At 56.2% G+C, this 24,430-nt stretch overlaps 6 protein-coding genes and 1 non-coding gene across 7 annotated transcripts; 4 read left to right on the top strand and 3 right to left on the bottom strand.

The window, feature by feature from the left end:
• Nucleotides 1-973: 973 nt before the first annotated feature.
• On the top strand, nucleotides 974-2,836 carry COL26b_000886 (uncharacterized protein; the record flags this gene model as incomplete). The annotated part of the gene is made up of 6 exons (XM_053173849.1): nucleotides 974-1,216; nucleotides 1,270-1,306; nucleotides 1,358-1,567; nucleotides 1,594-2,274; nucleotides 2,333-2,730; nucleotides 2,792-2,836. 6 exons carry the CDS (start codon nucleotides 974-976, stop codon nucleotides 2,834-2,836), a joined length of 1,614 nt encoding a protein of 537 aa, XP_053042406.1.
• Nucleotides 2,837-6,402: 3,566 nt separating this feature from the next.
• On the top strand, nucleotides 6,403-7,311 carry COL26b_000885 (uncharacterized protein; the record flags this gene model as incomplete). The annotated part of the gene is made up of 1 exon (XM_053173848.1): nucleotides 6,403-7,311. One exon carries the CDS (start codon nucleotides 6,403-6,405, stop codon nucleotides 7,309-7,311), a length of 909 nt encoding a protein of 302 aa, XP_053042405.1.
• Nucleotides 7,312-8,735: 1,424 nt separating this feature from the next.
• Nucleotides 8,736-10,786, bottom strand: COL26b_000884 (uncharacterized protein; the record flags this gene model as incomplete). Its single annotated transcript, XM_053173847.1, has 5 exons — nucleotides 8,736-8,765; nucleotides 8,823-9,994; nucleotides 10,048-10,180; nucleotides 10,234-10,493; nucleotides 10,627-10,786. The coding sequence occupies 5 exons, from the start codon at nucleotides 10,784-10,786 to the stop codon at nucleotides 8,736-8,738; spliced, it is 1,755 nt and encodes a 584-aa protein (XP_053042404.1).
• Nucleotides 10,787-12,341: 1,555 nt separating this feature from the next.
• Nucleotides 12,342-15,462, top strand: COL26b_000883 (uncharacterized protein; the record flags this gene model as incomplete). Its single annotated transcript, XM_053173846.1, has 7 exons — nucleotides 12,342-12,488; nucleotides 12,544-14,486; nucleotides 14,552-14,661; nucleotides 14,711-14,819; nucleotides 14,873-14,960; nucleotides 15,021-15,271; nucleotides 15,327-15,462. 7 exons carry the CDS (start codon nucleotides 12,342-12,344, stop codon nucleotides 15,460-15,462), a joined length of 2,784 nt encoding a protein of 927 aa, XP_053042403.1.
• Nucleotides 15,463-15,636: 174 nt separating this feature from the next.
• COL26b_000882 (uncharacterized protein) lies at nucleotides 15,637-16,442 on the bottom strand (the record flags this gene model as incomplete). Its single annotated transcript, XM_053173845.1, has 2 exons — nucleotides 15,637-16,386; nucleotides 16,437-16,442. The coding sequence occupies 2 exons, from the start codon at nucleotides 16,440-16,442 to the stop codon at nucleotides 15,637-15,639; spliced, it is 756 nt and encodes a 251-aa protein (XP_053042402.1).
• Nucleotides 16,443-18,277: 1,835 nt separating this feature from the next.
• On the bottom strand, nucleotides 18,278-18,364 carry COL26b_000881. Its single transcript has one exon. It is a non-coding gene; the product is annotated as a tRNA-Glu (tRNA).
• Nucleotides 18,365-19,047: 683 nt separating this feature from the next.
• COL26b_000880 (uncharacterized protein) lies at nucleotides 19,048-20,517 on the top strand (the record flags this gene model as incomplete). Its single annotated transcript, XM_053173844.1, has 1 exon — nucleotides 19,048-20,517. The coding sequence occupies one exon, from the start codon at nucleotides 19,048-19,050 to the stop codon at nucleotides 20,515-20,517; it is 1,470 nt and encodes a 489-aa protein (XP_053042401.1).
• Between the last annotated feature and the right edge of the window lie 3,913 nt (nucleotides 20,518-24,430).

Genomic DNA, 24,430 nt, shown 5'->3' with positions numbered 1-24,430 from the left:
AGTTGATTACTGCGCCGAATCCTGCTGCACCTGACCTCTCACGTGAAATCTCCGGTTAACAGCATCGTGTCTCGTGTAGGCGAGGCCGTGGTCCGCATTCGGCCGGATTTTATATCGCAGGCGGTTGGAAAATCGAGGTGTAGACAAAAGCGACTGTTCAAGACACGGAACCGGTTTTGAACAAAGGCAGGCGACGAACCGAAGGGGCCCGACGCTTTCAATTTACCGCTGCTCAGGAACGGGGATGGTACGGAGCCGGTAAGACAAGATTAAACGCCAATAGTGTGCTTTTGCGGTTGATGACATAATGGTCCACTTGGGGGCCAAAAGAGGTGGTCAGAGCTTCTGGTTCATGCACGGCGGGACGGAAGTACCTCGGCTGTCGGCAGTGGTGATACAAATGTTCCGACACACCATCTCCCGAACAACCTAAGAAGACCTGGACCTTAGGTAAGCGGACTGACTGCCGGTTCATCTCTTTCAAGCAGCAGCCAATTTCCATTGGATACGAGACACCCCACAATCCGAACGCGAACCCGACCGTCCACCCTTGACCGATGTCCCCCAAGGCCCGCCAAACACCAAGGATCTGCATCACCAAGCAATCCAAGCATCGCGGTTCCAACTAACGCCCTCCCACGCGAGTGCTACTGTACGGTGTACACCAACATCAGTGGATCCTTGGCCACCGCTGCTCTAATCAAAGGCGCTGGAAATGCGCTTATGCGGGGAGCCATGGCCCGTCGTCGGTGGACCTGTTGGCGCTGGCCCTCAGGGGCTCGCAACGGACCACACGCCGTCTGCCGGTCCTACGTAACCCCCATTGCCCATGCCGTCCCGACTTCAAGCGGATCCCATGCTGCGGTGCGCTTCGAGAAGATGGGATCGACTACATAAGGCAACGGTCCTGTCAGTTCGTCTGTAGTACCAGCCCCTCTTCTTCGTCTCGACTCGCATCGACCATCAACCCATCATGGCCAACGTGACCGAAGCCCTCGCCTCGTCAGGCGTCTTTGACCAGTACTTATCGAAGCACTTGCCGGCAGCCACTGCGGGTTTTGTGTTTATCCTCTTCGCCTGGTTAGCGCAGAGCTTCTTCAAGAATGACCCCCTGGCGAACGTCCCTGTTGTTGGAGGACAAGGGGGCGCATGGAAGAAGCGGAAGGAGTTTGCTGCGGGAAAAGGCTCCGATTACTACATTGAAGGTTACCGGAAGGTGAGTTCTCTGGGTTATTTGGGCGCTGATGACATGGCTAATCCATCTTACAGTTCAAAGACAGCATCTTCCGCGTTAGCACTTTGAGGAGTACGTCTGCCCCGTGCTATCCTACCTTAGCATCCCGCTAACTTGCCGCAGAGCGTGATACTATCTGCGTTCCGCCAAAGTATCTTCCCGAACTCAGGAAGCTTCCCGACGATGTTCTCAGCTTTGACGCGGCCATTCATGAGTCCATGCAAGTCAAGTACACCAAGATCGAGAGTGACACGCCTCTCGTGGTACACACCGTGAAGGCCTCATTGACTCCTGCTCTGCGTAGGCTGCCCATCATCTTCAAATCCATCATAGGTCTGCCATGCTAACACAAACCTCAGCCCGCCTCAATGCCCTCATCTCCGATGAAGTCGTCGAGTCCATGCGCCTCGAGCTGCCGCAATCCACCGAATGGACCGAAGTCAACATCAACTCCAAACTCCTCCGCATTATCGCCATGGCCTCCGGCCGCGTCTTCATCGGCCCCGAGCTTTGCAGAGACGAGCGCTACCTCGACGCCTCCATCAACTACACCATCGACCTCATGACCGCAGTCCACGTCGTCGCCTTCCTCCCTGGTCCCTTGCGCCCCATCCTCGCCCGCTTCCTGCCCCAGGTCAAGCAGCTGAACCGCCGCATCGCGGAGGCGGAGGCCGTCTTCCGCCCCATCGTCGACGCCCGCAAGCAGGCCAAGGCCGCCGGCGGCGACGACTACCAGGAGCCCGACGACATGCTCCAGTGGATGATGAACGCCCAGTCAAAGTTTGGACAGTCGACTAACCGCCAGCTGGCGCAAAACCAGCTGGGCATCAGCTTTGCCGCCATCCACACCACCTCCTTGACAACGACCAACGCCCTCTACTGGCTTGCCGCGAAGCCCGAACTGATCCCGATCCTGAGAGACGACGTCCAGCAAGCCCTGCTCGAGTCTGGCGGCCAGTTCTCCAGCCCGGCATTGCAGGGCATGAAGAAGCTCGACAGCTTCCTGCGCGAGGTCCTCCGATGCTCCCCTCTTGGCGCCGGTCCGTTAAACCCCCTTGCCCAAAGTCCCCTTCTACAAAACTAACAATCACCCAATAGGCTCCTTCTCACGCAAGGTCCTCAAGGCCATCAAGCTCCCCAACGGCCAGGTCATCCCCCCAGACAACGTCATCGAAATCCCCGCCGGCGGCGTCAACCTCGACGACGAGATCTTCCCCGACGCCGAAGTTTTCGACGCCCTCCGCTACTACAAGCTGCGCCAGGCCAAGGACGCCGCCGAGTCCGGCTCCAAGGCCGCCGAGGTCGTCGCCAACAGCCAGTTCGTCAGCGTCGGCACCTCCCACCTCACCTTCGGCTACGGCCGCCACGCCTGCCCCGGCCGCTTCTTCGCCGTCAACGAGATCAAGATGATCATGGCCAACATCCTCTGCAACTACGAGATCAAGCTCCCGGACGGCGTGACTGAGAGATACGAGAACATCAAGTTCGGCGCCGGTGTAAGTGGAAACCCCTTGTTTTCTGATGCAACGTGAGATGATGGCTGACATGCGACAATAGTCTGTCCCCGACCCCACGAAGACCGTCATGATCAGGAAAATCTAAGTGGTCGTGGTTGCGGCATATTTCCAATCTCTTTCATCACATGTAGAATCTCTCAGAATGTCATATTTTTAGCGCGCAAAGCATCCATAGGGTCAGGTCATTAGGCATCCCAGGGGTATCAATTCAAACTTCCATCTCATCAACACTGATCTGCTCCATCATGCTCTTCTTGGGCCACTCAATCCAAGGCCTCCACTCGTCGTCGATAACCTCGTCCACCATGAGCATGACCCCCATGCTCCACCCTGAACAAGCCCAATCGTCCCGCCGCTCACACATCCTTGACAAGGCCGCAAAGTGCGCCAGAATAACCAGCGCCGTCGCGTGCCCGCTCCCAATCATCTCGATAAACAGCGCCGGCAGCGTAACGCACCATCCCCACACACCCCCGGGCATGGCATCCCCGTCGCCCGCGGCCGAGACGATCTGATGCGAGCGCCGCAAGCTCTCGAGCGCCAGCACGCACACGCTCTGCTCGTTGATAACATCGTGGAACGAGGCGGGCACCTCTCTCGCAAGCGCCGTGACCGCGTCGAGCCGGCGCTGGAACGCGCTGCCCGCGTTCATCATCCCGGGAGGGATCTCGGGCGAGCGCAGGAGCATGTCCAGCGGGCCGCCGCTCTGGCGCCACTCCTCGAGCGGCTGGAAGTCGAGGATGCCCTTGACGCCGTGCAGGAAGCGGAAGGACTGGGCGACGTCGCCGAGGCCGACGGCGCGGCCGACCGTCTCGGAGTGCGCGACGGAGTAGACGCTGACGATGAAGATGAGCGAGGCGAGGAAGAAGTAGGCCTCGCAGTTGGACTTGTCAATGTCGTTGAGGCGGGCGGCGAAGAAGCGCAGCGCGAGGTTCTGGTGGTGCACCGAGATGAGATCCCACTTGCGGCGCTCGGCCGGGTGGACGTGGGCGTAGTGCAGCGCCGCGACGGCCAGCAAGCCGTGCATGAGGAACTTCTTTGGAGGTTGTTAGGTGCTTTTTTCCCGTTTCGAGATAGAGTTCTCACCACCAGCCAACCCATGGGAGGGGGGTTATCCCGGGGAAGTGGGCAGTGGGTAGAGAAAGGCAAAAAAGACAAGACTTACATGGGAGCATGCCATCTCGGGTATAGCCGTCTTCCACAGCTCCTCAGTGCAGGCATCCGACGGCAGGGCGTTGCATGTCACGGTGCTGTAGTGGTGCATTAAGCGCAGGCTCTGCAGCCAATCCTCCGAGAGGAGGTCCAACCCTGGATCCGGGGCCGCTGAGCCGGCGGAGGAGGCGGAGTGGTGGTGTTGGTGGCGGGGGTCGACAAGTGCCGGGTCGCCTGCGTATGGTGACGTGCTGTTCACTTTTTTCCCGAATGAAAGTTTGCTCGTTAGCCAAGCGCCCCTCGCAACGTTGAGGGTGACATGAACGACAGGCACATAACACACCAAAGGAGGGTGCTTGCAGATCGCCGTTCATCCTGTTGAATACTCACCTGCTGTGGGTGTAAGACTGACATCGCTGGCAGCAGCAGCTGGAGCCGGAGCTGGGGCTGGCGTCGGCGCGGCCTCATGAGAGGCTTGTATCGGGACGTATCCTCCTACTCCCGGCAGCTTTGAGGTTGTCGTCGTCGGCGGCGTAAGGGGTGCCGTCACGGCCGGGTGAGGATCCAAAAGGCTGCAATGCGCGCCGTGTGCGACGCAGCGGTGGCATGGCCTGTTCTCATCGCACTGGAAAAGAAAAGAACGCGCGTCAAAAAACCATCTCGCTCTCTCATGTTCCAAGCTAAGCGTTTCTTGCTTGAAGTACACCTTCCTGCGGCATCACAGTTCATCGTACCTTGACACGGCGGGCTTTGCATCGCACGCACCCGTTCCTCGACTTCTTGTGCCCAAGCCGTCGGGTGCGCTTCTCCATCGTTCAGCGACTGTCGCCAACCGACTGGGCGGTATGCGAAATGACGTTCTTTGCGTTGGTGGATCGCTAGGGAAAGTGAGGTTGCGGCGTCCTCGTCAACGGCGACGGCGAGAGACGGGTTCGGGTTCGTATACGAGCGGTAGTACCGTCAGAGGGGGGAGTGTTCAGGAAACGAAGGGCCTCGAATCAAGGGGCCAGCGATTTTAAGAGAATGCGAGCAAATTGGTCCTTTACGACCCGTGGGGGCTCCTCCCCTGCCCCCTCGAGCAGTTAGCCTATGAGGGCATCGGGCGGTCCCGAATACGGGACTCGCAGCGACCACAGGGCGGTGCAACGAAGAGTGATTTGTGGCATTCGTTGCGCTGATCAAGGGGGTGCCCGCGGGAGATTGCGTGGAATTCTTGCTAGGGCGCTGGTAGTGAGCCGCTGAGAGATGACGGAATACGAATGCGGGGCGTACGGATGATGCGAATCCGAAGGTTTTGGCGGCTTGGTTTAACATGGCTCGGACGGGAGAACGTTTGCTTGTTTGAGATTGAGTGCTGCACAAGAATGCGGCAACCTGCAAGAGTTCTTCCTTTTCGTGTTTGAGGAGGAAGCAAGTATGCGATGGCGCGAACTTCATCGGGTTTCTTTTCGCAGCGAATACGGATGGGTATATTTGACATCTTTCTGTCGCAGTATACGCGGATTTGGACGTGGCCGTGGCTATGGTTGTTATCTCGTCTTGAGACTGCTGGAAATGCGGTGATCCTTGCGGCGGTCGGCTCTCCGGCACGATCAGTCAGGGAAATCCATCTCCGTGCTTGTCAGCCTGGCGGTTTGAGGAACCGACCCCGAGAAGTTTGCGAAGGCATGAACACCGAGCCGTGCGAAGATATCGGGAGCTTCGTACAACCCGAGGGCTATGAGCTGTCATTTGGTGAGGTCGGGAGGTCGTTGGTTCACGGTGCTGACGCCGGTGATCGTCGACGCTGCAGTAGCGTGCAGGAGAAGGTAGGAAGCATGACGGTGAGATTTTGGTACGACGCGGGCAAATGAAGTGTTTTGTTTGATGCCAAGCCGGAGGTTTTAACGGCGGATGTCTTGATATGACCGTATCCAGGTCGTTTTGCGTATTGGTGATGGTGGGAGAAGGTGAGAATACGAGCTGCTGCAGTGCACTAACAATTTCTCAGAGTCCTTATCTTATCGCTCCCAGCAGTGTGCCGTTGAGCAGGAGCACTTGACTCCCCTCGTTCCTTCTACACTGATGTAACCTCACACCGAAGGAACATCAAATCGACAGGGAAGCTGCGAAAGATCAGAAACTTACTGCTATTGAACCAAATCATTCTCGACGCAGCATGGTCGGACGACTCACGACGCAGTCCTCGAGATATGGCAAAATCACCTCACATATGAACCGACCACTAACAAGCCTCACCGAAGAAGATGGCCGGTGGAATTCGGTGAGCGCTGATAACGGCACATAAGAAAAAGCAATATAGATCCTGGGCATGGTGACGATCCAATGGGATCGAAGCCCCCCGCCGTCACAGAGTTGCGGGGTAGGTTCATCTCATATGCTCGAGAAACGGATGGATAAGGTGGTTCTTACGCTTCACGTCGCTTCAAGTGGTAATGAGATTCGACAACGGACCGACGATCAGCACATAGTCATCCGTCAACGAATTCACGAGAACCAATGTCTCCAAGCCAAGTCATAAAGCCGGATCCCGGAACTCCTCCCCACGGGACCAACTCACGGAAGCGCCCAAGAGACAGTCCTGACAGTCTTGACCAGTCCAGCGTCCACGACACTAAGAAGCGCATGATCCGCCATCCCGCCGCGCCTCCGCCTCGTCTTCCCGAAGCAAAGCTCACCTTCGGTCGCTTCCCAGTCTCCCGCTCCGTTGACTACAATCGGGACCTCAACCACCTCGACATCACCGGCCCCCGTGGGTTTCACCACATCCGCCGCCCCAGAACATCCGCCCCAGACCGGTCGTCCATTATCGTCGCCATCGCAGGCGCCTGTCCCAACAACGGCACCGGAGGCGCTCAGCGCTCATCCTGCGGCGTGTATTTCGGCGACAGCTGCCGCGAGACCCGAGGCTTCAGGGTCGACTCCGGACCCGCCACACCGCACACGAACCAGCGCGCCGAGCTCCACGCCGCCATCGCCGCCCTCGATGCCGTGAAGCCGTTCTGTGAGAAGGGGGGACACTGGGGTAGTGCCACAAGCGTGGACAAGCAGTGCAGGGTGACGCATGTCGTGGTGAAGTCACATTCATCTTACGTCGTCGAGGCCGTCGGAGGCGGCAAACGGGGACAGTCCCCGTACATGGAGAGGTGGATGGCAACCGGCTTCAGAACTGCCCAAGGTTTGAGCATAAAGAACCTCGATCTTTGGCGGGAAATCTTGCAGCGCCTGCGGGATGTGCAGAATCTGGGTTCGTTTATTGAATTTTGGCTGGTGCCAAAGGCTGAGAACCAGGCGGCTCGCGAGCTTGCGACTGCGGGGCAATCCAGACGGGCTGCGGCAGAAGAAATGATGGCTAGCTTCAGAAACGCTTATGGCCCTTTCCCGACGGTGAAGAAGGAGCCGAAGTGACTCAGATGAGGTTCTCTGAGTGGTTGGCGCGGAATTCGGGCAAACGGAGCTCTGACAGAGCATTTGCATCAACCTCGTTTGCATGGAAACAGGTCTTCTTTTGTTCCTCTACCCCCCGCCCCTCCTCTTCAACATATTTCTATCGCTCTTCACAACTATCACAGTCTCAAGTTCATCTTCCGATCAATCTTACATTCTTCTTTCCACTGCTATACGCAGATCGGTTTGCTGCGACGGGCTCACCATGCCACCAACACAGGCCCCTATAGATCGTATCATCGATATGGTGTCTTCCGATTCCGTTGCCTCCCACTCAGGACATGAGACTTGCTTTATGCCTGAGAAGAAGCCTCTCGGCGTTTCGCCTCCTCGGTTTCCAGACTCCCACATGGATGCGTACCAAGGCGACCTTGCCTTTCTCGAATCACCCGGTCCCGCCATCGACCCAAACGGCGGTCGTTTTGTCCATCTTCGCTGCTATCGACAGGACCACAGCACCCTTCGTCATGTCTCCCATTGCGACTCTCTGATCATCGCCGTCAGTGGCGCGACGGCCAACACCCCCAACAGGTCCGCCATTGGCGTCTACTTTGGCCCCAACAACCCCTTTAACCTCAGCCTGGCGGTGCCCACTAAGTACCGTATTGGGGAGGGAGGCGAGGATCTGCTTTTGCCTCACACGACGCTCCGCGCTGAGCTATACGGCGCAATCGCCGCTCTCAATGCCGTCCTCCCTTTTACACGCCAATACCGTATAGAATCTCCAACAAACGGCAGCACACCTACTACGCTCAAGCACGTTATCATCAAGATTGAGTCGGGGTACATTGTCGATAAGATATGCAAAATGGAAGCACAACGGCCTCTTGTCTTCCACCAGGCTTGTGAAGCTGGTAAATCTGACCGCGGTTGCTTGGATCACTGCGGTCTTTGGCAGGGGCTGCGTCAGGGGTTGGTGGACTTGGCCGACTGCGGTGCTGTGGTTCAGTTCTGGCATATTCCTCGAGACCAGAACTTAGAGGCGGGCGCATTGGCGAATGTGGGCTTGGGAAACCCCCTTTCCCCATCTGTAGATAAGGAGGTCTCGGTGTATTGGCTTAGTCGCATCAAAGTTGATTCGGCTCTCAAGCTTAAAGAGTATGGTTGTTGTACGAAATGGCATGACCTTTATCAGTACATGGTGACACGTGGTTGAGGGATTATGGTCATGTGCTCGGCGTTCGTGGCGGTAACAGAGAAAGCGTATGTCTATCTAGCTTCGGACGAAAGGAGAGAGAAAAGAAGCAGCCGTTTTGTTTGTTTGGCAGAGATACTATTTGACAAGCAGTAATATGCACAAGCACCGATCGCTCTCATTGGCACTGCTTGCGTGTGCCTGTTGCTCTTGAGCTCACGTTGGGGTCCAAATGTCCAGACATTTTCACTCACTGCCTGGATTTGATCAAATCAACCGCCTGTTCACAATGTCAGTACACCACTCAAGCTCACTTTCTCACTCAAGGATAACTCACCTTCTCAGCCAGCATGTAGACCGTCTGCTGCGTATTCGCCCCAGGCAACATCGGCATAATACTCCCATCAACAACCCTCAACCTCTCCGTCCCATGCACCACAAGATCCTCCCCCACCACCCCGCCCATCTCAAGCGGCTTCTTCGCCGCCGTCGCAATCGGGTGGAAATTCGTCGGGATGTACTGCTCCCGGATCCATCTCCTCAGCGCCTCACCCGTCACATTCCTCCCTGGCGACGTCTCCCGCGGCTCGTACGCCGCAAAGTCCGGGCTGTCCATATACCTCCGCATGAACTCGATCTCCTCGACCATGACGTCCAGATCCGTCGGGTTGCTCAGCGCGCGGTAGTCCACCACTGGCTCCGCCTCCGGGTCCGCCGGGTCGACGTTGATCGTCCCGTGGCTGACCACGTGCATGCTCATCACGATCCCGCCCGCGCCGCCCATCAGCGGCAGCCACATCATGTTCGTGTTCTTGCTGCGCAGCAGCTTGGCGTGCAGCCTCTGGAAGGCCGCGTAGCCCGCGACCACCGTCGGGTGCGTGTCCGCTGGTAGGAACGCCGCCGGGTCCTGCGCCTCGTATCGCGCAGCAATCTCCTCAAAGCGGTCCGCCGTCATGGTCGGCAGCCCGATCCACGCGCCCAGGTTCGGCGCCGCGACGCTCCACGGGTCGCCGTTCGCCGGCACCTCAGGGCCCTTGGGCCCGCTGCCGTTCTTCCCCCACTCGTACCCGACGCTGAGGTACGCGTGGTCCTGGAAGTTCTGGCCCACGCCGGGGATGTCCAGCAGGATCGGGATGCCGGCCTCGTCGAGGAGCGGCTTCGGCCCGATGCCGCTGAGCTGCAGGATCTGCGGGGTGTGCACGGCGCCCGCGGCGATGATGACTTCCTTGTTAGCCTTGACGGTGACGGGTCGGGTGTCGCCGTCACGGGAGAAGAACTCGACGCCTGTTGCTGCGTTTCCGTTGAAGAGCACCCGCCGGACCTTGTGTCGTGTGATCACGTCAAAGGTTGGTCTCTGGATACCGTCGTAGTGGCCTGTTCGCGAGTACGATCGTCTGTACGTCTTGGGGTCGATGGATGAGGGGAACCAGAAGAGGCCGTTGTCGCCGCCGGCGCCGTCCAGGGGTACCTCCATCCGCGGCATCTTCTTGACGGCTTGGTAGGTGGGAACTACGAACCAGTCAGCTTTTTGTCACCCGTCTGAATTTTCTGATTCCACAAACTCAGCGTCGGGTTCTGGTACTCGGGGAACGAGGCAAAGATCTTGGTGTTCTCTTCCATCCCCCAGGCTTCCGGGTCCCATGTGATGTTGAATGCCTCGGCGAGCTCTTCCTCGGGAGGGGTGAAGTGGACAGCCTGCGGTCAATATCAGTGACGAGCACATATAAGAGATGGGCGTATGGTTTCACCTTCTTGAAGTACGGCAAGACGCCGTCCCAGTCCCAAGTCGAGTCGGGTCCTCCCAACTCGGCCCAGCCGTCGTACTCGATTTTGGTCCCGCGCACCATGACCATCCCGTTGATGGCAGAGCTACCTCCAACACAGCATCCTATCCAAACGAACTGCGTTCGGTTGTTCATCTCGGGCTGCGGGACTGAGGTGATGTTGTACTGGATTCCTGGATCGTTGAAGTTGCGGCCCTTGCCAGCCTCGATCACCTCGTCCGATACTAAGAAGACATCAGGGAAAGGTCGGAGATGTCAAGGCGGAATTACTCACTGAGGTGGCAGTATTCAATCACGAGGACGGAGTCTATATCGATTGTAAGCACCGCTCCATCTTTAAGAAGCCTCGTCACTGACTCTTCCCGTCCTCACTCAGTCGGTCGGCAACCGTCAGGCCGGCCGTACCAGCTCCGACGATGACATAGTCATACGCATCTCTCACTTGCTCTCTTCTTTCCAGAATCGTCGCATACTCCAAGAGCATCGGTCTCGCGATGACAGATGGCACCGCCAGCATCGCGAGCACGCTCGCAAGCGCCACAGTTGATCGAAACATCATGAGGGGGAAATCGCAATCAAGCTACCTGCATCAAGACCCTCCCTCCTCTGCTCCATGCATCCCAGGATGTCCTTCGTTCTTTTAAACAACACAACGTCGCAATGCCCAGAATTTCTTTTCTACCTAAACGATCGTATACAACCAGCAAGCTCCGTTCCGAAAACCCAACTAACAATTCAGCCGTCAGCAACCAAGAAACGAAAACGCGAGGATCGCGCCTCAAATGCAACCCTCACCTCGGACTCTGGCTGATGGATGTCCTGAGAGAGTCATCCACAAAATACCCCATTGGAAGAACCAGACTTTGGCAGCTTTGGGGTATGGAGTCTGACAGGCGTCGCCTCCTATTTCCCGCCGCGCTGTGATGCCAAGATTGCCTACGGATTCTCGCAGACGCAGTCAGCAAACCCCAATCCCGTCGATTCGACTTTTTTGCCAACCATCAACGCAGTCGGGTCTGATCCTGTCGATATTGAGTATCGAACTCGAGAAGTCGCCATATTTGTACGTAACATTGTCAGATGTTCCTGCCAAGACACCAAGAGCTGCAAGGGCATGATACCCCCTGCCGGCTCACGGAATCTCCTCATTTTCGAGAAAAGCAAACATGGTCTTCTCTCATCGCTGCCAGTACTCAAAATTGGATACCATCGAATGGTCAGATGGCTCCGCAACTACCGTGTTGAAGTCACATTCGCACTTCTTCGTTCTAATTGAATAGCTGGCACCATACCGTCGAGTGCTGAGTCTCACCATGTACCACTTCGTGACGACTGGGCGGGCCTCTCCAGGCTCTCAGCACGTGTTTGAAGTCATATGTACAATACCTACCACGGGTCGTTCCGAGGCGCCAATCTATGTTCGCCCACGACTAACCCGAAGACCTCGCCAAAAGCCATGGTCTCCCGACCTTACACTCATCATTATCATCATCATCCCATCCCGTCGGCTCCGAAAACCGGTGACCCCAAGGACCCAAAAGACCCCTTCAAATACGAAGCCGTCTGCGCCTATGCGCCTAGCGCAAGGTTTCCCGTGCATATTAATATCCCCAACACTGCACGCAAGAATGGACTGCGCTCATCAGTCTTCGCGCAGATAACCACCAAGCTCAAGACGGCAGGTCGCTACAGGGCCCTTGACATCGCAAATGGCGGGTTGGCGTCTTGGCTTCCACGGTGAGGTTCCCTCGGGAGTGGAGATGTCACCTCGTCGGCTGCCGCAACGGGACAAAGCTGCCGGGGTCGCGCTTCCGCGTCGATGTTCGATACGAGAAAATCGTCAACGCAACATGGCATCACGCAAAAAAGACGATTGTGAGGAGGTGATTGCCCGGGCTCCGACTCGGACCGAGTTGTCTTCATAAATGGCCACTTTCGCCAACTCATGATGTGGAAGAAGGAGGAGAGGTCAGGCATTGTGCACTCAGCTCGATCGCCCGGATTCTGAGATCCTCTTCGTTCGTTTTTGGAGGTCTTGTCATTCGTTTTTTTTTGGGTTGTTATAGCCGACCATGCGTGTTGCGAGTGCGCTTGTGTCCGCGCTGGCCTTGGCCGGCACGGGTGTTGCCAAAATCTCCCGCCGTGCTATTGACGAGAACGTCCGTCCGTCTAACGACACTGCTGTCGAGCCCAAGAAGTTCATCTTGGAACTTGAGCAGGTATATTGGCTGCAGTGGAGACTTCAAGATGTGACATGATGCTGACACCCACCAGGGAGCCGATAAAGATGCCCTCGTCAAGGAGATCGAGACCAAGGCGGGCAGTAAGGTCCTCAAGGTCTTCGATTCGTCCATCTTCAGCGGCATCGCCGTCGAGTCTGACAGCGAGAACACTGACTCGCTCGAGGCCCTCCTGCCGGTCGTCAAGGCCTGGCACTCGAGCCGCATACAGCTCGCGCCCGTCGTCACCGGGGACTCCTTCAGCGACGACGCCGCGGCGCTCAACTACTCCATCCACTGGATGACCGGCGTCGACAAGCTCCACGAGCAGGGCATCCTCGGCAAGGGCGTCAAGGTCGGCATCGTCGACACCGGCACCGAGTACACCCACCCCGCCCTGGGCGGCTGCTTCGGCGCCGGCTGCAAGGTCGCCGCCGGCTACGACTTCGTCGGCGACGACAACTACTGGCCATACCCCGGCGAGGAGCGGCAGCCGGACGAGGACCCCATGGACGCCGCCGGCCACGGCACCCACGTCGCCGGCATCGTCGCCGGCAAGTCGTCCGAGTTCACCGGCGTCGCCCCCGAGGCCACCATCTACTCCTACAAGGTCTTCGGCCCCAACGAGGGCACCGGCGAGGAGGTCCTTATCGAGGCCTTCCTCCGCGCCTTCGCCGACGGCGTCGACATCATCACCGCCTCCGTCGGCTCCACCGGCGGCTGGGCCAACAACGCCTGGGCCCTGGTCGCGGACCGCATCGTCCAGCAGGGCGTCGTCGTGACCATCGCCGCCGGGAACTCGGGTGACGTCGGCCCCTTTTTTGCAAGCAGCGGCGCCTCCGGCAAGGAGGTCCTCGCCATCGGCTCCGCCGACGCCTCCATCGTCTCCGCCCGCCAGTTCGCCGGCACCTTCAACCTCGACGGCCAGTCCAACCGCACCATCCTCGGCTACCGCCCCGCTGAGGACCTCTTCCCCGCCGACATCGTCGGCTGGCCCATCGTCCCCGTCACCCTCAACATTAGCGTCGAGAACGACGCCTGCGAGCCCCTCGCCGAGGGCATCAACTTCAACAACACCATCCCGCTCGTCCGCTTCGACGAGGGCTGCGAGGACTGGGAGCGCCAGCGCTGGGTCCAGGAGCGCGGTGCAAAGTTCATGCTCTTCTACCTCACCGACCGGGCCGTCCTCGGCCACTCGGGCCGCGGCTGGGCGCAGAGCCGCTGGGGCCTGCTGTCCAAGGACGCCGGCGAGGCCATCGTCAAGACGTACATCGCCGGCGGCAACGTCACCGCCGACTTTTCCCTCGACCAGAATAGCAACTACGTCGCCATGTACAACGCCGGCGGCGGCAAGCCCTCCACCTTCACCTCCTGGGGCGGCACCTTCGACCTCGAGCTCAAGCCCGATGTCACCGCTCCGGGCGGCCGCATCTTCGCCCCCTTCGTCGGCGGCCGCTACAGGGATCTCTCTGGCACATCAATGGCATGCCCGTACGTCGCCGGCGTCGCGGCGTTATACATCTCCGCCCATGGCGGCCGCTCCGTGCACGGCGCCGGCTTCGCCAAGACGCTGGCCAACCGCATCATCGCGTCTGGCCGCGCGGTCCCTTGGTCCGTCGGCACCACGCGCGACTTTGGCTTCTGGGCGCCGCCGATCCAGGTCGGCAGCGGCCTGATTGACGCCGTCGCCGTCCTCAACGCGACTTCGCAGCTGTCTGGGGAGACCAAGTTCGCTCTCAACGACACGAACCACTTCTCGCGGTACCACGAGGTCGACATCAGCAACACGGGCACCACGGAGCTGGAGTACCGGTTCCAGGTGCAGGCTGCGGGCGGGTTTGAGTCTTACTGGACACCTGAGGCTGCTTCCAACCCCGAGCTGATTGGTGTGCCTCGCATCAAGGACTTCATCGAGATCGAGCCGTTCAAGATTGATGCTGTTGTCGGTCTGCCGTCTGGAACCTTCAAGGTCGGACCTGGCGAGACCAAGACTGCCAAGTAAGTCACCTTTCATTGTGATGACATATCCCAGACGAGATCGGTGGAACTGACATTGTAACAAGGTTCTCTTTCGACATTCCCCAAGGCCTTAACTCCTCTAGACTTCCCATCTGGAGTGGAAAGGTTCTCATCAGTGCCAGCAACGGTGATGTTCTCTCCGTGCCCTACTATGGTATGTCACTTGGTATCTAAGTATGTCGGCTTTTCTGACCATCATACAGGCGTCGGTGGAAGCATCAAGCACGACATTGTCGACATGTTCTACACCTCCATGGGCTATCCCCGCATTGCCTCTGGTCTCAACAGAACTCTCATCTCCGAGAAGTCAAGGTAAGTCCTTGACTTTGTCTAACTCGTAATCGTATGACCTAACACAAAGACAGCTTCACCTTCGACCTCTCCCTCGCCGCCCAGGACTTTGTCAGGCTCCAAGTCGCCTTGACCTGGGGCACCCGCGAACTGCGCTGGGATGTAAGCCCACCACCTCCCTCTCTAAAATTCTGACGCCCAGTATCCTAATCACCGCCCCAGATCTATGAGCCTTCGTACCAGGAACGCGAATGGGCCTACCCTCCCGTCGTCGGCGAGAACAAGTACATCGGCTCCGTCGCCTCCTTCGACGTCTACAACACCGTCAACTACCCCAACTTCGACCCCGCCACCGACAGCGTGAACAACACCTTCTCCTACCCGCTGCAGTACCAGCCCCGCGACTCTCCATACGAGTCCTGGTGGCTCGGTAAGCTTGCCGACGGCTCTCAAATCAAGCCCGGCAAGTACAAGTAAGTGTCCCTGGTCACGAGAGTGTGCTTTGCAAGTGTCTGACTCGGAATCTAGGATGCGCATCGCTGCCTTGGTTCCGTTCGGGAACCCCAAGGCGTCGGATAACTGGGAGATCTACGAAACCCCCGTGATTGAGGTCCTTCCCCTTCCCAGCAACTCTACTGCTGCACTTCGTCACAGGAGGATGTGAAGCAATCTAATGTAATCCAAGCCATGTTTCCCGAGCTGGATCTGCCGGCTTGTGGCTATTATTATTATGCATAAGACGTAATACAAAGTCAACTTTCCTAATCACAACGTAACCATAAACTCTCCTGTCGCACCCTCATGCGTGATATCCACTTGTGCGAAGCCTCAAAAGAGCCTACGCACATCCAGCACTCGCCAACGCAGCCGCCTTCTCGTTCTCCTCACGCGAAACAAGCCAAAACTCAACAGCAACGCCCCAGTCAAACAATCCCGTCAACTTTGCCACCAAAACGTCCCACAGGTCCTTGTTCTTGACAGGCTGCTTCGACGCAGTCTTGAATCCGTTCTTCAGCCACTTGCGCATGTGCGGCTCCTCCCCATTCTGTCCGCCGCCCACGGTCTCCACGAGGTACGCCGAGTCGGACTTTAAGATGACATGCTTGACCATGCACGGCGGCTCGTCGGGGTGGCCAGAGCAGTCCCACTGGCCGCCGCCCCCGCAAAAGGGCATCACGGCATCGAGGCCCGCGATGGCCGCCCGGATAGCCTCGCGCTGGGCGCTCGGCCTAACGCCGTCCTCCTCGTCGACGTGGCGTTGGATGTTGTGGGGGTTCTGGTGGCCAAAGTAGACGCCGTACCCGGACTCAGTGTTACCGGCAGCAGTGAGGCGGGCGGTGCCGGAGATGGCGACGATGAGAGAGTCGATGTGGCAGGCGTGGTAGCCGCAGGAGGCGCAGCCGTTGTTGTGGCCCGGGCAGCGGAGGTAGACGAAGGGTTTGGTGCCGCCATCTTCAGGGTCGAGAGTGTCAACTTCGAGGTGGGTGAGGTCGTCGAACTGGCTGGCCAGGGATTGTGGGAAGCGGCTGAAGATGGAGGTAAAGCCCGAGTCGAAAATGGGCTCGTAGCCGCGGTGGTACTTCTGGCGCTGGCGTGGACCTCGTCCGCTGTGAGAGCGTCGTCGGAGCAGTCACAGACTGACATTGTGGATGATGGGCGGTGTTGTTTGCTGTTGTTTGTTACAAACAATCGAGTATGATGAAGTATTAGAGATGTGAAATTTGGACTACTCCATAGGACGGCAGATGGGCTTTATAGAATCTCGCTCACAAGCAAGGCAGATGGATGGTGGTCGAAGAAGTGAAGCGGAAGGGCCGAGACGACCCTACCTTCTGCCTTGCGAGGATATCTCGTCATAAATGAACTGGGTGTTGGAACTCATTCTTTGAAAGGCATCGTTGCCAAACCCGCAGGAAGTCTTAAATAGGGTCTCTGAGAAGGGCCTGGTGGTCGGTCACCTCTCGGGAGGCTGAAAGGCAACTGAAACGGATTCACAAAACCCAGCTATGGTAGAGGCTAGGCAGAATCCGTAGAACTGTGCCGTTAACTATTTTCGTGGCGCTTGTTAACGATAGGTATCTTTTGAAGAGAGCGATGGCCAGCAATGTCAACTTCATAAGTGTGTGTACTTCTGGGTTCAACGACCATACTTGGTTCGGTATTGAATAACCTCCAATCTGTCTCAGAATTGAAGTAACGCCATCGCTTTTGAAAGAGCGTGGGCTTCATGCCACCCCCACCAATATTGTGACGCTAAAGAGAGGTTGCGATCCTTCCTCTCGACCAACTCTAGATTCAGCCAGCGTCCCTCGCGCAACGCATCGTTTACAAGCTTGTCCGCATCCCGGTTCATATGCCGAGGCACATGCCAAAACTGCACGAAGACTCCCATCTTGCGAAGGTAGATGAGTTCGTGGCCCAACTCCGACCAAAGCATCAAGTTCTTCACTGCTTTGTTTTTGACCGACCGAAAGTCATTCGAAATCCACTTCGATATGTGTGCCTGCTCTCCGTTCCTTCCTCCACCAACGGACTCAACGACATACGCAGAGTCCGATTTGATCACGATGGATTTGTATTTCGCCTTGGCCCCTTGGAAATCGCACAAATCTCGTGCAATCTTGAGGGCAACGACGGCGGCATATATCTCTGCTCGGTTGTTTGTGTGTCCCGCAAAGCCAGCAAGTTCATCCGGGATTCGTGCGCTCATGTTATTCCCGTTTCCCGGGCCAAAGTAGACTCCAATCACTGACGCCATTGCCCCGTTCCCATTGTGCGGGCAAGCACCATCGACCGCGATGACGAGATAGTCAGCATGCCCATGCAGATAAGAGCTTTCCTGAGTCATGGGACAGCACACATGGACGAAGCCGGAGTCGAAATCTCTGAGCTCGAGGTCGGGCCAGATAGAGCTTGGATAACGGCGATGCTTGGATTCTACGGCATATCGACTAAAAAGCGGTGGCCGGGATGGGCCACTGGTGGTTGTGGTAGAACAACCGGAATGAAATTCGGTACCTTAAAGAATGGTGCAGTACGTCGCTGCTGCTGGCTTCGATCGGGGCATCCATCTCCTCCTCGTGTTCATATTGCCTTGCGTGTGAGCGTTGAGCATGGTCTGTACTTAGAGTTGGAATGACTTGACTGATCAAATGGCCGAAAGAGGAGGGAAGGAGAGTAACAGTCACTTGGAAGCGTGTGCGAGGGTTGGCGATTCAGCTTTAAAGGCCAGGGAGGCTCCCAGGGCTCTCGAGACACCTCCCTCGTTTCCTCATTTCGCTTCCGTTGAAAAAAAAAAAAAAAAACCCAATGGCTTTGCGCAAAACGTACGCTGTGCTCCGCTGAATGACATTCCGTTGCATGTAAGTTTTCCCACCGTACAGAGTAAGTCGAATTGCATTGCTGGCGTAAAAACCAGTACAAACGGATGGACAAAAAAATTGCTAGAAGATCCATGGATACCGCAAAATGCAAAAATGTTCCGAAACCGAGAATCGAACTCGGGGCTATGCCTAACCTCTCGGGGTAATGAGAGGGCATCATGTTGGCCACTACACCATATCGGATTGGTTGATGACAAGGTTGGTGAATCCGAACACTAAGTACCGGTGGGGCGTGGCTGCGATGGAGCCTACTGCAGTTTTGGGCGTCGACACGTTTTCTGAGAATTCAAAATGCAACTTTGTTCAGAAATTCTGGAGCAATAGGCCAAAATTTCCGCGTGCTTTGCATGGCTGCCTTGTGCAAGCCCTCAAATGTTGCATCTTCCCCGGGATGGAGGTGTCGTTGTTGCACAACTCCAACCTACCTACACCCAGCCGGAAAACACCAAGCCTTCAGTTAAATTTTACGACGTTCGCTTTTACGGTCCGAGCGTCTGCCTTTCTTACGAAGGATGCAGCCCTACGGCGTCAAACTGCCCAGGGTGGCGCATCCCACCAGGACGGATTGGGCAAGCTTCACGGCGCCCTTGAGCAGATTGGAATGCTAGACCGGAACTCAAACGATGGATGGATGGCTGCCGTGTCGCGCTATGAATCTTGGTGCTCCTCCCGTAAGGAGCTGAGCAGGGAAATGGGATGGAATGTGGGAAGGGATGTGTCGTGATCCTTCGGGGGATCCTGCGGACGTGGAATGTGTATAAATTCAACGACATGTCTTGGACTTTCTCTGCCGATTTTGTTCTGACTGCTCTCTTGTGTTCGTGAAAGTAGGAGGAAAGGCAGCCTGTCCGTATACCCTCCACATTATGAATACTCCGGCCCCGAAAACAGTCGTTATTATCGGCGCCGCCATCGCCGGTCCGACCCTCGCGCTCCACCTCCTTACACACCCCGTTCTCCGCACCCGCTTCCGTCCGATCCTCTTCGACCAATCTCCACCCCCAGCTCCGATCCCGACCGCATCCTCCAAGTCCAACGGCACGGGAACGGGACCGGGATCGGAATCCTCCCCCTCGACTACATCCCATCACCAACGTGCCGGCGCCTCCGTCGGCCTCTTCCCGAATGGCTTGCATCCCCTATTCTCCCTTGGTCTTGGCGACGCGCTCAAGAAACACGGCCATGAATGCGATGACTTGGCTCTTTGGTTCGGAGAGATCACTGAGGGCTGCAAGTTGTCGCATCTCAAGACCGCGAGGAACGGGTTTTGGTCTCACGACTTCCAGCTAGGCGCGATGTACTTTGAGCGAGCTGGCTTACAAGCTCTCCTCATCGATCGCGTGCTCCAGCTAGGTGGTGAGGTGAAGTGGTCCAAGAAGGCGGTTCAGTTCGAAGCTGTACCTTCGTCTGGTGGTAAGCAGACTCGTGTGGATTTCGCCGATGGTACACATATCGAAGTCGACCTTCTCGTTGGCGCGGATGGTGGCTACTCTCAGGTTCGTCGACACCTTCTCAACCTCAGAGATCCAAAGACGGCAGAAAACAGATGGCTTCCTGACTTCATGGGCACCACTGGCATCTACGGTATCTCTTCAGCAGACAAGATGCCGTCAACACATACACCTGAGCGTCCCTTCACAGAGTCCCAGTGCATCTTCCTCAAGGAGGGGTTCCTGGCTACTGGTCCATGTCCGGGGAGGATGTTTCGGTGGGATCTCATCCTGCCTGAGTCAACACCACCAGGCCCAAGCTCTGCATCTCTGGAGTCTGAACCCGCTGTGGCGCCAACGCCATCATCTCCGTCAGCCACGAAACAGGAACAAGAGCCTTGGCTGGCAGCCATAACGCCAGGCCAATATCCCACATCCACAACGGCTGAGATGCTCCGCCGCCACCTGCGCCTCAAACACCCCTTCACAGGCGACTTTGAGACGATGCTCAACAGCTCGGACCGTATCATCCACACTCCTCTGCGGCAGCGTGTGTGGAAGGAGGACGAGATCCAGTGGACTAGCGACAGCAACATCGTTCTCATCGGCGATGCTGCGCGGTTGATGCTTCCCACCAGTGGCCAGGGAACAGGGTTTGCCATTGAGGACGCAACTGTGCTTGCAAGCATGCTTCTCAAGCACTGCTCGGCAACAGAAGCAGAGGCCGGAGCAGAAGATGGGTTCTCCTCTGCGCTGGAAGAGTATGCTCGCCTCAGGAGACCAAGGTCTGAGAAGATGGCGACGATGGCGTCTTGGATTGGAGTCGTAGGACTTGGTAACACGTGGTATTACAAGCTCTTGAGGTATGGAAGTGCTAAGTTGACTCCTGGTGTGGACTTGAAGTAAGTTGTTCTCGGAATCCATTGAGTTGAAATTGCTGACCGAGCTAGAACCAAGAAAAACCCAGACCCGTGGCCGATGGATGGGCGTTTCAACGTTGAAGAGAGCTCGAAGTAGACGAAAACTGTTCCAAATGCTATTCCATATTATCAAGAGCGTCTTTCTGGGGTGTCTTAAATGAGACTTCGCCCAGCTCTTATTATTGAAAGAAGCTGTTGGACGTTTAGTTATGTCTGCATGATACCTTTCCATTATTCATAGAGGAAAATATGTTGGCAGGATCTGGTTAGCTTCGAATAAACTCCTCTTCTCCATCGTCTCCGTTCTTCATCCTTCGTCTTGTATTCATTGGTAATCACCGGCGTCTGCCATCAATGGGTTTTCCAAGACGCAGCTTGTCGTGGTTGCCAGCTTGACCTGCAGTTGTCAAGGCCCTCTGTTTCTTCGCACAAATGCATTCACAAGGAAGATCAACCGCAATGATTGTCTCTTCGACGATATTCTAGTTGCTTGAACTCCGATTTTATACTGTGGAGTTTGCGTCCCGTCTTCCTTGATGCCAGCCCCAAATCACGACACGCTGCAATTAGTTACATTGCCAGACGGTGGCTGCGACGATGGCCACAGCGAGAAAACTGCAGGATGCGGAGAAGTCACTTCGCATGAATGATGCTAACATCTGATAAAAGCTGGTTCCTTGAATGGTTGGAGTATATAAGATTTACCTGAGAAAGGTGTGATCTAGCAACCGCAATCGACGACGGCGGACGACGGACTCAATGAAATGGGATTGAGTGATTCACTACCTGGCGTAAACCTTTCGAGACAACGACTATACGGGTCGGATTCCTTTTTAATCAATTGGAAAATCTATCCGTTTCCTCTGGCGTCCACAACGTATTATCACGTCTGCGCTACCGTATTCGCTTTTCGAAGAATACGCAGCAACCTAGTCAACTACCTCAATGGACAACACAGACATCCCAAACACTCGAGGATCCAAAGCCAGATGCGTTCCTGACAAATAATGCGTTCAAGGAACCAGAGAGGAGAATTTGATTTGTTCCTGGCGGGGATTCTCGAAAGAGACGTTGTTATTTTATAGTTGCAAAGACACAGCTGAGGCATCAAACTAGGCCGCGTGCGGAAGGATAACCGCAAACGGAAACACCGTCACTGTGAACTTTCCGAGCCATGCTTATGTTGACTTCAAGGCAACGGTTTTGCTAATTGAGTTTGGTACCAGACAATAAACGGCTGCAGTACAACTTGAGAACGGGAAGGGTTGAGCACCAGATGGCTCGCGCAACGCAAAGACCGGCAGCTTGGACGTGTGCGACTGTGGATATATCCGGCTTGCTCCAGTAGCACAAATACGATAGTTTGTCCAACCGTGCCATCCTCCATCAAGTTTTCTGTGTTCTTTAAAGCTCAGCAGAAGGTGTTCAACCGTGGGTGAGGCTGAGTGATGCCGTCTCGGTACACCGGTCTATAATAAGGACATGGATAGTCTCGAAAGCCATGATACGACAAGATTACATCTGTTTTCTATCATAACACTAACGATTCTGAATATCACGATCTAGTCTGGGTGGCTTTGCAACTGCGGAATGGCTTGAAGTCAACATCTATCCACAATCGTTTACAAGACCCGATCTCAGCTGGCATCACCCAAGACGTCTCTGGCTCAAGCCCATCCAGACCCCCTGAAGCAAACGGAACCAGCCCAGACCGCCTCTTGGTTCTCATCCACGGACTCGTCGGACATTTTCCTACGAGGAGCTTTGATCAAGGCAGCCCACAAGGCAGAGCGTACTCCATAAAAGCGAACCAATATCTCTGCCGATCACTCTCTGTTTCCTATGAGTTGGTAACATTCCCTCAACCTCGTTTACAAATATCAAAAGGTCCCACCGGCAGAAAACATCCAAACTTCATTGGCAAATGTTACATATTACACGAAAGGAGAGGAGGTCAAAGAGTTTCCGCGGGATCGACAGAAGCCTTCCAGAAACATACAGCCCGGACACGACGCCAGAAAACTCCACCGCGATACCGCGTTCCTACCTTAGCCCACTGTAAACTGGATGGGGAGGGTACCCATCCCTCCATCTCAGCACGTTGCAGCGTAGTGTACCTCGGGAGATGGCATGTCTGTGTGCGCGCAGCGGCCCTTGTTCAATATCGGAAAGTGAACGGGACGGCGGTCAAGAGAGGGACAGAACCACAGAACCACAGACCGCAGGCGCGGCCGACCATCGCGTTCATCAATCTCACAAAAAGAAACCAAACCCCAGCGACGATCGCAAAAGGTAGGGCGCGCACGCGCTGACAACGGCAAAGCGACATTGACATTGCATTGCCGATGGAGACCGCAGAAACGCACGTAAGGCTTCCTCTGTCGCTTCCCTTCCCGAGTCCGAGCTCCTTCAGCTTTCTTTCCAGCTTCTGGGAGCTCATGTGGCGATCGGGGGTTGTCGAGGGGGGTTGTCGAGATGGGCAATTTCTTTTTTTCCGATGTTTCTTCTCCCCCATCTCTGACCATCACCCCCCCCTTGCTGCTGGGCTTATGTTTGTTTGTCTTATCAGCCGCGCACACCCACAGGTCACCCGCAGTTGTCAAAAGAAGGATCGAAGGTCACTTTGCAAAAGAAAAAGAAATAACAAAGGCCCAGATCCACGGGTCTCAGAATCCAATACATTTCGCATAAACATTTCAGTACGTTTCTCTGGCAAATGCCCCAATCTCATCAATCCAATAGCGGAGCGGGGGCCCGTCCACCCGTCGCACCCCCAAGATACCTGCCTAGGTATGGAGCCCAAGAGAGTTCAGCAAGCGAACATCGCGATCATCCGTTCTAAGCCCCCGTTTGGTGCTCTCGATATCTAATTTTGGGCGCGACCGCGATGGGATTTACTTGGGAAAAGAAGAAGTCCACTTGGCGCTATACTTATTCGGCAGAAGATGTGCTTTAGACATCGGATGCCGAGTTGTGTGGGCATTACTCTTGTGTCGTGTGTTCCCACCGTCGCGAACGACGGCGGCGCGACGGACAGCGACGAACGGGCTCCCACCCCCCTTCCCGCGCTCCCGCGGGCGCGGGCGGCGGCGGCGGCGTCGGGCGACGGTGGGCAAAGCCCAGTGGCACCCAGCGAAAGCTGATCAACTGCCGTATGAAACGGGGTCCCCGGATAGGAATCAGGATTGCATTGCATTCGAGGGGGCTTATCTGCCTGCTCTCGGCGCTTTATTTTTTACAACTTGGTTCTTGGTTCGCGTAGGGGAGACAGACACGAGGCGACGCGAGCCGATGCAAGGAGAACGAGAGGAACCGTTTCTCACGCTTCCGCGGCCCCTTGCGCGCTCCCCTTACCGCAATCGATACGCTTATTCCCGGGTTGTTTTTCAGTCGTTGTGTTGTGCGATGATCTGCAATTATGCCAATGTGATCAATCTTCCTGTCCGGCGCTATCACAGCACCGTCCCATCGTCCCATCTCGCGCTTCTGTTGTTTATCGGGCCAACCAACGTCCATTCTGCCACCAAAACCTCAGATGCCGATCTTTTCGTATTGAACGGTTCGAGAAAAGGTCCCCCCGTCCCTCCCACAAAATATTATGCAGCGTGAGTGGCCCGCTGGGATTCTTGGTCGTGTGGGTTGGGGTGACATGGCATAATAAGGTAAACTTGGCAACCCCTCTCCCACGCCGCCGACCGTCTCCGAATGCAAGGTACAAAATGGTACACGCATTTACAATGGAAAGAAGAGAAGTGCCCACAGGTCTTTTCAGGGGAAGGGAGCGCCGCTGTGTGGTCTGTGGTCTGCTGGGGGGAAGGGAACAAGGGGAGGGCAGGGGACTTTGGTTCCCGACTTGCCCGAAGACTCGTCCGACCCGAAGTGTCACCGTGACAGATTGA

Source organism: Colletotrichum chrysophilum, assembly GCF_026319265.1.
Source record: "Colletotrichum chrysophilum strain AFK26 chromosome Unknown scaffold_3, whole genome shotgun sequence".
In the NCBI taxonomy this organism is placed as follows: domain Eukaryota; kingdom Fungi; phylum Ascomycota; class Sordariomycetes; order Glomerellales; family Glomerellaceae; genus Colletotrichum; species Colletotrichum chrysophilum.
This window is presented reverse-complemented; position numbering and strand designations above follow the sequence as displayed.